The 12,674-nt window shown below is 40.1% G+C and overlaps 1 protein-coding gene across 2 annotated transcripts in view; it reads right to left on the bottom strand.

The window, feature by feature from the left end:
- Positions 1 to 9,617, bottom strand: part of samd11 (sterile alpha motif domain containing 11) — a 74,857-nt gene extending 65,240 nt beyond the window's left edge. Inside the window, exons 1-2 of one of the 2 annotated variants that reach the window (XM_084721326.1) lie at positions 8,323 to 9,617; positions 7,116 to 7,207 (exon numbers count right to left, since the gene is read on the bottom strand). In XM_084721326.1, the coding sequence (XP_084577452.1) occupies positions 7,116 to 7,207; positions 8,323 to 9,022 (792 nt within the window). In that variant the 5' untranslated portion in view covers positions 9,023 to 9,617. The remainder of the gene's footprint in view (positions 1 to 7,115; positions 7,208 to 8,322) is intronic. The other variant, XM_084721327.1, reaches the window with a different exon arrangement.
- Between the last annotated feature and the right edge of the window lie 3,057 nt (positions 9,618 to 12,674).

The raw sequence follows: 12,674 nt of genomic DNA, 5'->3' as shown, positions 1-12,674 counted from the left end.
TGGAGGCAAGCATGAAGTTATGATTGGCAAATTCAACTGATGCATTCTCTTGTGTCCATCCGCAAGAGAATAAGGTTTGATCCTGTCAATTTATAGACACTCATGTAAAGTTCAACACAAAACAGTTCCACTAAATTAACCGGAACAACTAACTAAATACAGTTCACTGCCACACTATTAACTCTACACCTCTTCAACGTGACAACATCCATTTTGCTGAGGTTTAGACAAAACACAAAACTTAAAGGTCCAGTGTGCAAGATTTACAGGTATTTGTGGTAGAGTATGGCAGAAATTAAATATTAGTATGTTTTCATTAGTGCATAATCACCTAAAAATTAGAAGCATTGTTTAAATCTACAGAGGTCACGGGTTCTCTTCAACGGAGTCCACCATGTTGCAATGCCATGTTTCTATTAGAGCTCGACCAATATATCAGTCAACAGATATTATTGGCCCAATACCAATGACTCTATATCTGTACCATCATATATGTTGTCTGGAATATGCCTATATATAAACTTTTTTTTAACAGAACATAATGTAGATTGTTTTCAATTGTTAACTTAATAGGTTTAAATTCAGGTTTAATATATACATTTTTACTCTTTACTTTTTCTGTTTTTTATTTATAGTTGTTTATAATTATTAAAAATACCAGAGGACGTTTACTGTTCCAATGCCCTGATATCGTTTTGGACAATTTATACATTATATATCCTGTATATTATATTCTGTATAAAGAATACTGGCAGATATATTGATATTAATTTTTTTTTTTTACTGCCTAATACTAGTATCTGCCCCAGTAATCCAGTTATGTTGTGGAAGGAAAAACATGGATAAATTCAGGTGACCCTCATTTATGCTGTCAAAATCTAATTGAACGGTTCTTTCTCATATGGATATATATTGATTTTGACACATTATTAGTATTGAACAAAAATTAAAAGAACAAAATATTCTTTATGTTAACTCGGTTGAAATATACAGTATATACATGTCTACAAGTTAAGATGACGTACAAATTCAGGACTATATCAATGACAGACTTTAATAATACTCAAAATTATGCATTTAACTATACTATATTGATGATTTGACTTCCTAGTATTCCTGTGCATTTATGCAGTATGTGTGTGCTTGTCTGAGTGTATTGATGGACATATGAACGTAAAACTATGAAAGGATAGTACAGTCTACAAAGATCTGGTGTGGCAGAGCGAGACTGCAACTATCAGAGGAAATCACATTGCAAAGAACAAACACGAGCACATTTTTGTGCATATGCACGCGCACACACACACACACACACACACACACACGTTGGGAGGAGAGTTTTTAGAAATATCGCTGCTGGCTTTGTCTTGATAAACCACATTTGCCTCATGGACAGATGCTCCATCTTATTTTAGCGGCCTGCAACAGGGACCACACCCAAACACACACACATCATCATCATACATGATGATGTGCACATATGCACAATACAAGCTTATACGCACCACATACACATTCAGCTCTCTAGCAGTCTCTGGCATCATTCTGAAGTGGAAGCTAAATGCTAATATGCTAAATCAAACTGTTTATTATAACTAAATTGTTCATAGATAGAAAGACAACAAGAGGCATAAAACAGTTATTACATGTGTGTATATGACAGTATTTCTATATGTGTGACACATGTTCCAGTTCTTATTGATCTCTATAAGCGGTGAATGAACAGATCATTAGAGCCTCACTTAATCTCTAATTTGTCCGATACACAGAAAGAGATGCACACAAAAGTGCACAAATGCACTCAACACGACCACAGTTCTGCACAGATCTGGGCCAATGACCGATCCCAGTGTTACCATAGCAACACGCATGCAAGCAAGCAAGCGCACAAACACACAACACATAAAACAGAACTAGTGTACAGTAGGTAGCTGATCTACGAAGACGACTCCACATCATATAACAGCTCAACTTCTATTATTTCACTCAATATGGTGCACTTTAATTTTAATTATCTTTTCCCCATTAACCCTATTGGAAGTGGCATTATGAAAATGTAATGACATAGACTGTATAAGTTATAGGCAAAAGTGTGCGTGTCTATGATTGTGCCTGTGTGTGTTTAATTCCACTTTGCAAGAGGAGCCCTTGATTGGAGGAGGTCTTTACGAGCCGGAGGAGGGGAGTGTAATTTCCTCCCGGCCTCCGCCAGTTCCGCTGAAATAACAGAGCAGAGGAAGCCCAGCTCTCCCGGGAGGACACACACACACACACACACACACACACACACACACACACACACACACACACACACACACACACACACACACACACTGCAAGCAGGCAAGTCAGCCAGGCATCACGGGCGTACAAATAATCACAGACATGCACGCAGAAAGACAAAGATACAAACTAACACATACGCATGTACAAACTGAAACACAAACATACAGAGCTAAGAATAAACTTCAACATGCATACACAGTCACAGCATACACAGAGTATTACACTGAACAAAAATATAAACTTTTGTTTTTACTCTCATTTTTCATGAGTTGCAGTGAAAGATCTAAAAGTTTTTCTATGCACAGAAAAGGCTTCTCTCTCTCAAACTGTGTTCACAAATTAGTTAAAATTCCTGTTGCCGTTTCCTTTGTCGAGATAATCCATCCACCTGACAGGTGTGGCATATAGAGATGCTGATCAATTAAACCACATAATTACTGTCACAAGAAAAGGAAACTCTAAAATGTGCAGTTTTATTTTGGAAAAACACATTTATCAGGCACTGAACTATGGCTAATTCAAAAAAGGGCTCCAGATACCAAATGTTCTTCCCTGCAGGGCAAAGTTACAACCTGCCATAATGTGCCTCTGATGGTTTACCCTGATATTCCTACCCTAACCAGTCACTCCTCATGCCCAAACCTAACCAGTCCAGTCAACAAAGGCAACAAGTACTAGCCAATCAGAGGCAGAGTAGGGCAGGTCATGAAGTTAACACAAGCTTAACAGATTTTTATGTTTTGTTCTACGGCATAAAATATGTCAGTAACCACCCAACTTGTGAACTCTGAAGCTTCTACACGCCTTAAAAAGAGCAGTTGTGGACAGCTAGCTAAATGAGACTACAGTGGTGGTTGCAGACATTTAACATCATCACACCAAATGCTTGTGAGTTCAAGGAAGGTGACATTGAAATAAAACACCATGGTATAGTTCACTTATAGCTTAATGTTAGCTTTTTTTTTTTTTTACTTCTGGTGATTGCATTTATACTTTAAAAATTTGAAAAGTGATTCATTTGTAAAGATTAAGTTGCTGAACAATAGTGTAAATATCATTAACTTTTCTTTGCCTCAGAGTTTATTCTGTGCACTAATCCAAAATCCAATGGAAAAATCCCATTGGCTTTTTGTGGAAGGAACCAGAGCAAAGCTAACTTCAAGGTTGGCCTACAAAATTACATCATCCTTGCAACACTATAGTTCAGTGCCTAATAAATGTCTTCTTTCCAAAAAAAAAAAGAAAGAAAAAGAAAAAGTACATATCAAGATACAGGGGTTATGATTCAATATACTGTGATAATGTAAGCAAGGTGATATATTCCTATTTTTTTCATCTAAATTTAGGAAGCTTTAATAGTTTAAAGAACACAAAATCGGAGTTAAACTTTTTTTTTATGCAATCAGAACAGATAGGTAACAACACTGCTAATCTAGCGGTCATTGGTTTAAACACAACATAAAATGAACCACTGCTACAAAGCTCTGCATGTATCACGATACATATGTGTTTTTTGAGAATCAATACAGTATCAATACTCAAGTTTATTGGTATTTTCTGATGCCCCAAACTGTCAGGTGGATGGATTATCTTGGTGAAGGAGAAGTGCTCACTAACACAGATTATTAGAGTATTAGATCTTACTTACTGCAACCCATAAAAAATGGGAGCAAAAACAAAAGTGTTCAATTTATATTTTTGTTGAATACATGCAAAAGAATGACAAACAGACATCCAAAATAAGCACTATCTAACAACTTCAGGGGGCAACTTTAACAGCAATTAACAGGTGCAAAGAGAGAGAAATCCTTTAAGCAGCTGACTGTCACATAATAACAAGCTTAATAGAAAGCCAACACCCCTCAACAATGGATCAATCATAAACTGACGTTATTTCAGAGTGTGCATGCATAAACAACACCATCAGCACATTTGAATTCAAAACTCTTGAGCTCAACAACAGTTCGGTTTGTGTCATGTCGTTATAAACAGCTTGCGCCCGGGCCGACGCAGCAAATTAACTTCACTGAGTTCTGAGCAGGCAGGTGAAAAGACTTCCCACCAGCTGCTGCACTTTTTTTTATGATCGCTTGCCTCATGCCTATAGCGAAACAAGATCACTCAAAGTTCAGCCGTCAAACTTTCAAAATAAATGACTGCATGAGGTAATTTGTGTCAGTAGGCAGGCATATAGTGTGTGCTGTGTGTGTGTGAGAGGGAGAGAGAGCTCATCAGTGAGGGAGTGTTGGCTGCGATGCCCTGAGGGGAGTCAGTGGGGAGAGAGGGAGACGCCAGTACAGGCCATACAAGTCCCGCTGCCTTCCCTCCTCCGCCTAGCCCTCCTCACCGCCTCGCATGGAACTGCCAGCATACTTATTGTGTGTTTGCGTGTGTGTGTGTGTGTGTGTGTGTGTGTACGTGCGTGTTCGTGTGCGAAAGTGTCACGGTGGTATTCACTTGGTGGGTTAGACTTCAGGCTTCACCACCAGAAAGGAAAGGCAGACACAGAGAGGGAGAGTAGGCTACAACAACAACCTTAAGGCTCCTCATATCCCTGCTTACGTCAATAACAAAGTTTGACTCCGTCACAGATATAATTGAAGTGGAACTGCACAAGCCTCAGCAAGCCAAAAGCCAATCACTCTGATATCTGTAATAAGCCTAAACACAAGCAAACAGATACTCAAATCCTTGTGTAAAAAAAAAAAAGATGAGTATTTCTACTGTCTGTTTTCTCTGCCCCCTGCCTCCCTCAAGTAATTCGTTTTGGCTGAACCCTGTGTGTCAGGGTGCAGGTCTTCATTCTTGGCTGTGAAAAATGTCACCAGTTTACCTGTATCACTCAAACACCTCCGGCTTATCTAAACCGCCTTTGCCTTGCGTGCCTCGCACACAATAATCAGCAGTAGCCACGCTCAGTAGCTCGCTAAGCCTCTTACACCCTTCCCTCAAGATTAGTGCTTGGGAGCGACGACAGATGCGCTCCGTGGTGATAAAAACACACACACACACAAAGGCGCACACACACACACACACACACTCTCACAACCCCGCCGCACCTGTGTGAACAGATTTGGCGACGGTGAGCCGGCAGTGTGCTTGCTCAAAGCTGACACACACACACACACACACACACACACACACACACACACACACACACACACACACACACACAAACACTCACACACAGAGTGGTGATGCTGTAATCGTGACACACCTGCAAGGCCTCAAGGTTTGGCATGGTGCCCCTGGCCGAGCCCAGAGGGAAGCACAAGGCAAACAAAAGTTCAACAGCCAGGTGAGGAGTCTGATTCAATGGGACAGAAGAGCCATGGCCAACGACACCTAACGTCAAACAGCCATACTGGACAGCTCAATGACTCCAAATAAAAAAAAAAAGGCTGTTTGATACACTGCTGCTGTGTCAGTGAGAGGCTGAAAGTGGATTTGATATTCATGCTGAGAAAAATTAGCATCAAAGTTGACATGCGTGCCTGTAGGGACCTTCACCATCAAGGTTACAAAGAAAGACAATGCTCCAATATGCACTCATACACACTCACACTGTGTTGGGACTATGTAGAGCTGGGTGACACAACACTAATATCATAATTAAATATCAGTATTATACATGAAACAGCACGAAAATGTATAAAATTATCACGGTTCTAGTTATTATAGCAGTATTGTTAAAATGTGCTGAAAATGTTCAACAAGTACTGATACAGACAATGAAATCATTTCACCAAGTTTTATATTGAAAACCTCTCAATGATTTGAAATGGCATCACGTCCTTTGCGATGTCAATATTTTCATTGACACAAAACAAACCCATGCTGCTGCTGTGTCTGGAAGACTGTTGCTGACTTTGGTCCATGTTGGACAGTATTTACACTGACTTTTTTAAAGCACGGTAATCAAACACAGATATCACAAAAATTAAAAATTGAAATGGTAATACTACTCCTTGGATATTTCGTTGCAGTTTATCGTGAAACCAATTATCATTTCATCCTAAAGGCTAAATTAAGGCAGGCTAAATTAAAAGTACATTTTAAAAAGCCCAAAACATTAGTGAACATATGTTGTTTTGAGCCATATATATGATATATAAATAAAAATAACTTAGAGTTATATAACAGCCAAGATGTCATTCTTAATTTAACTCCGCAAAAACAATCAAAAAGTTGTATTGCTTAGCAATAAATGATGATATTACAATTTCATTCACCAAAATAGTCTTTTAACAGAAATATTTTTAACATATCAATATGTCTTTAAGCTCTTGTCTGTGCTCTTTGACAAATTTCAACCGACACATTCTTTATATACTGCATATTAGGACTGGGTGATATGAGTAATATGTCGATATGGTTTGGCTACGCCATGATATATAATTTTTTTTTAATTACTTTGCTATCAATATTGCGACAGTATATTAAATATTAAAACAATTAAATTGATAAATAATCATCAGTAATGTGGATATAATGACTATGTGGGTTAAGTCAAATAATAAACCAGAACAGTCTGAAGTTCAGAAAATTACATCACTTTACTGTAATGCAGCCTTTAAAACCAGGTAAAGACACTTATATCACAATGTAACTATATCCAAAATCAAAGTTGACATCTAGTCTTACATCACAAATTTGATATAACACTGATATACTGTCCAGCCCTGCTGCATATCCACAGCAAATGAGTTGTCCTCAAATCAAACTAAACTACCATCTATGCTGCATGTCCTACTTCACACACTATCCACACAGAAAGACAGAGCAGCAGTAACACCGGTACAGTCTGAGAGAATATGAAATATTCTTACCACTGGAGATGAAATTCGACAACCAGGACAATCACAGATTGGAGGGTGCACCTGTAAGATTCCTTTGGACATAAGAGTCTTGAGACTCTTCCCTGAAAAGGAAAAAAAACAAACAAAAAATACAAAAACATGAGAAACACTTCTAATGAATTTCTACAGACTATAATCTCCAGCCTGTAAACTCATCTCCAAGAAACAGCATGTGATGATAAGGTTCTATCAACTTGCTTGAGAGTGGGCCTCGTCTTCATGACCATCATTTATAGTCCAAGACTAAGTTTTCAAAACAAATCCTGCCAAAAATCAGCCAATATATTCACATGTATGAAGGAGCCTGTCCCAGCAAACAAGCTTGACTCACCTCTCTACATTTTTGCCATGAAGTTTAGTTCTACTCTTATACTCCCGTGTTGTGAGGCAGAGAGACAGCAGCCTACTGTCATCTGTCTATAAGCATCGGTATATTAAACTATTAGGCTACCATTTTTGACCTGGGGGCGACACCCTCCCCCCACACATCTTAACGCGTGTCAGTTCTGCCTGAGTAACTGCGTGTGTGTGCGCGAGTGTGTGTGCGCACACCTAGCGCAATTACCGCATAAAAATACTGTGCTATAAAGTGCTAACGTAAAATATAAAGGAACAGTATCACAGTATCGATCCTATCAATGTTACTGAAAACGCCTACACAATACATCTATAAAAGAACCTTCACATTTAATATTTTGGTTGACTTTTTTTTTCATGGTTGCTAAATGATCACATTTAACACCGAGTATGACTTTGACTGGACAAACAAGATGCAAATTTTCGAAATAACTCTAACATGCGATGCGTAATAGTGTCACCACCCATGCACAAGTGCAGCTGCGCTTAACGGAACGCTTCATCCCCATAATGAGGAGAAATAAAACAGACTTAAACTGTCACATACTGAATGATCTATATGTCTAACTTTTCACCTCAGTCCCGGTGCAGCCTACTCCAGATGCCCCGGTGCAGTGTGTGATCGCAGCCCAAACTCTGTGTCAAAGCCTCGGAGGGTATGTGGAGGATCTGCGCCTTTTCTCATCTGTCTCCTTACGCACTGACTGCTGTAACCCTTTCACTCCAAAACTCAGCACCGAGCCGCCACACTAAGTTTGAGCCCGTAATGAGCGGCGTGTAAAAAGTGTTTAATTGATGATAAGGTGAAGCTTGCTCTTACCTTTGTGTCTAATACTCCGTTTCCAATCTTTGGCAGTCTCTCGTCCACTGACAAACTGGAACTCGTTGGGGGTGAGCCACTCGCCCCTGTATTTAATTGAGGGTCCTTTACTACCTTGACACAATTTATTGATATAAAGCAAAGCCTTGTTTTCCCCGCACTCCACCTCGATGCAGGGCTCCCCGTTGTCGAAGAAGGGCTGAAAGTCGGGGATGGAGGAGAACCTCTCCAGCATTAAGTCGTCCGTGTGATGGTGGAGGTGCTGGTGATGCAGCGCCGAGTCGTGGAGCCCCAAGTACGCGCGGTGATGGGCGAAAATGTGGTCGTAGGGCGGCGGATGCGGGGTCACCACGGGGATCGCGGTGGCATTTAAAGGGGCCAGGTATTCGGACTGGTTGAACGCAGTCAGTGCCATGTCGTCTCCATCCAGCCTCTCCTTTTTGATGGCAGGCATGTTAGTGGGAGCCGAGCGCCGGTAACAAGTGAAAAGCTGCTCGCCCGATCCAACTTGAGCGTCCTCTCCGTCTGTGAGCGGGGCTGAGCCAGACTTGGAGACGCGCCGCTTGGTTTTACGCAGAGCCCCCGTGTCGCCGTGAGACAGCGGTGTGCTGAAGTTGCCGGATAGATTCCCATTCAGTAGTTTCCAGCTCGCAGCGGCGGCAGCGCTCTCCGCCAGCCTCACAGCTCCTACCTCCCACATTTAATCACGCTCGCTCTGTTAATACCTGACATGCTGGGTAGCCCTGAGCCCCGGACATTATGTTACCTTCGGAGATCATTATCAGTCCCAGCTACACGTCAGGTCTCTTATTTCTTTAGCTTGAGGGAAGTTTGAGCTACAAGATTTTTTATAATATTCACGATATCTTGAATCGGATGTGCAGTCTTTAAAAAAAACAACGCAAATCGATTCATTAACGGGGCCAAGATAAAATTCACAATTTACAACTCAGCCAGTGAATTCAATAAAAAAAGACACTGAATTTTACATTTCTCCTGCTCCTCAAACCCATGTGGAATATGGCATTCATCAGAAACATAAGCCAAACACATCGGGCTTGATATTCCTGAGTAGTATTTGCGCAACATTAATGCAGTTGAAAGTTTTGGAAAGAGTTGTTTTTAACCCCTGTGTATGTCGTTGAAGTCACGCTGAAGTTCACAGACCCAGACCAAACAAGATTTGCACTCTCCGCCGCTTCTCAACTTGGCCCATTTAAACAGCGGAGGCTCGGCGAGAACCACACAGAGGAGGGGGGACTGCGAGGGACGGCGCTTTTCTGCGTAAAATGGAGGAACAGATCATTAGTGAGCTGGAGGAAGTGAACGGGAACACGAGACTGAATCTTCAACTCGTTTCCACAGCGTTCTCTTCATTATTTAAAATGTATAGAGACTAGAGACTGAGTTAGAAGTATTTCAAGTACAACAACTGCTGCTTGGAATCACATTTTCACATTAAAAAAATCTTTATATGTATAATTCCCCTCAAATGACACAATTTATGATTATTTTAAGGCCAATGCTATTTGCACCCAGTGTGGAATATGCAGTGTAGCTCTTTACACCCAGGTGTATATAGCCTAACAAAGATGAAACAAGTACCCAGGTGTTCATAATCAACAATGCTATTTGCATCCGCGGTATAAATAGTCTAATTGGCTATTTTTAACCACAATGCAGAGAAAAAACATGATCTTTTCCTAACCCAAACCAAATATATTTGCTTCCTAAACCTAACCAAGCAACTAAAATGTGTCTGAAAGCTGTAAATAAGTCAAGTAGGTGTAAAAATAAAAAGTTAAAACCCACTTTTAATTTGTAGGCTAACTAAGGCAGTCGGGTGTGAATAGCTGAGTAGTTTCTGTAGACACTCCATTATTTTAAACCCCAATGATGTTTGTCCCTTGTAATGTTATCTTACACTGAAGTGTTTTATCCAGTGATTCATAGTCCTTTTTTACGCCGGGGAAACAAAAGAATGACCTATAACCGTTGCTCATGTGACTATGTCTGAAAAAACACAGGCATCGTAGCTTCAGTGGCTAACATTAGTTTATACGTCTTCCGGGTGTGTAGTCTTTCTAATTAGGCTATGCAAAGCTCGGTCTTGTGCTTTAATAGTTTTATGATTAACAATTTGACTTGTAAAATTATTTTTTTCATTGAGACACAATGTGTGTACAATTCATTACACATTTCAAGCTGGATCAAAAAGTGATTTGACTCTCAACTTTGACTACCATACTTTTTTTTTTCTCTCTAAAACAACTTTCCTATGGTGGTCCACTGGAAAGGAAAGGACTTCGCCCCTCTATAACGCAAGAACTAAATCAGGTTTCCCCCTTTGCCTTTTGAGACAATACAAAATTCCAACAACAGCTCAATCATTTATAATCATTTTAAAACCAAACACAAACAGTAGCAGTAGCAATCAGACCTTCAGTTTTGAACATACACATGGAGATGGTCAGGATCACAGACGTCACAAGCCACCAGATCTACCCATGACATCAGCTGCGGGTCCACACTTTGACTGTTTTATGTTCTCCTTGTGTGTCTAAAGTCAACCATCTATTTGTCATACTCCACCTACAGTGACACCATCTCGCCCTCTGTCCCCAAAACTTACACTCACCTGCTGCAGCTGCTTCACTGGGCCACTGCTAAAACGGTTCAACAGAGCCATTACTGGTAAACACCTCCTTGAAATGCTCTGTATAATGACGTTATACTTAAATGTAACAACACTTTATAGCAGTTATATAGTAGTTTTTTTAAAGCCTTTCTTTATAAGTATGAAAGAGCATTGTGAAACCTGTTGATGACCAAGTGCAATAGGTGTTAACCTCATCGGGTTTCTAATTACAAAAACTACAACACAAGTAGGTGTGATGTTCTAGTCCACATGAAACAGAAAGCTGAGTGCTATTTGCTTCCACTTAAGTCTTGAAGGGGACCCAAGAGTTGTGAAAGACCTCGCAAGACTAATAATTTTAAACCAAAACATGATCTTTCTCTAACCCCAACCCAGCAATGTTTACCCCTAACCTGTACTGAAGCCAGATCTTCAATACAGTCTTAACATTTTGAATTAAGACAACATTTTTTGTACAACATGCTTAATGAAGAAACGATGCAAATAAATATCTCAAATATATCTATCTTCTAGACACAACCTTTGTCTAAACATAATTACATGTTTCCTATCTAAACAAAGTACACAGGTGGGTTTCTTACTGGGTTAGCTTCACAGCTAACTGAGCTAACTACCTAACAGCACTACAGTTAGCAGTTAACTACTTTAGTGACAAATAAAGCCATCTTTCATCAGAAAACTAACAGACATCTCAGTATTTCCTGTCAGTCTCAAAGGCTGTTTGGTCCTGATGCGGCCATGTTTACTAAGAGGCTGCTGAGCCCGGTTCCGTTGTCCACTAACAACAGATAAATTAGCTGAAACTCACTGAGTTTTGAAGCTGAGCAGCCGAAGGACATCGGAGGGAAAACCAGAACCATAAAAATTTCTCCATAAATATGACCCCATTTCATACAAATCAGTGAATGGAGTCATGAAGTTGTGTTTTTGTAAAAGTTACAAAGTTGTGATTTTGTACAGTAATGTTAATAAGTGAGGCTGGACCCTAGCTGATCGTATGCTCCATGTAGCAACTTGCTGAAGCAGTCCACTGTAAGAATGTCTTGCACGTCTGCTGTTACAGATGACATTTTCCTCAAAGTAAATAAATTGTAGCCAGCAGGCCCATAACCACACTATTTTTGGTGCAACAGAGGTTTGAGGTGGTGAACACCTGAAGACACGCTGGCGTGCTACAACTCATATTTAGTTTTAGAGGAAGAAATCATTGTTGGATTTTGATATAAAAATACAATGAAATTGAGTTTATATTTTGTTTTTTAGCATATATTGTTAAAAAGGGGACACAGCATGAATGGGGATGTGATCTAGAAGGATTTAAAAGGAATTTTTCATTGAATCTTTCTTTTTATTTCATCTGGACTATGTTTCTGGGTTACAAGCAGGTGTAGATTTTTCAAAAGAACACATCACAAGATATGTGCAACTGTTGCTGTGAGCTTGTAGCTTTAACTAAAGCAAAAACTTCCTCAGCCTGGGAACACATTCTCTGAGAGCACTTTCTCTCCACACTGTCTGCAAGGCATGTTTCCCCTGAGCTCCTGGAGCTCATGAGCAGGACCACATCTGACCCCCATCAGTGGAGAACCACCCAGGTGGATCCACCACCAACACATGGGATAGCCATTCCAGCAGCAGAGGTGGGGTCCAAAGCGCTGTGTGTCAGGGGCCTATAAATCAGGCCAAACTGCCT

This window comes from Lutjanus erythropterus, chromosome 6, assembly GCF_056507025.1.
Source record: "Lutjanus erythropterus isolate fLutEry1 chromosome 6, fLutEry1.hap2, whole genome shotgun sequence".
In the NCBI taxonomy this organism is placed as follows: domain Eukaryota; kingdom Metazoa; phylum Chordata; class Actinopteri; order Lutjaniformes; family Lutjanidae; genus Lutjanus; species Lutjanus erythropterus.
This window is presented reverse-complemented; position numbering and strand designations above follow the sequence as displayed.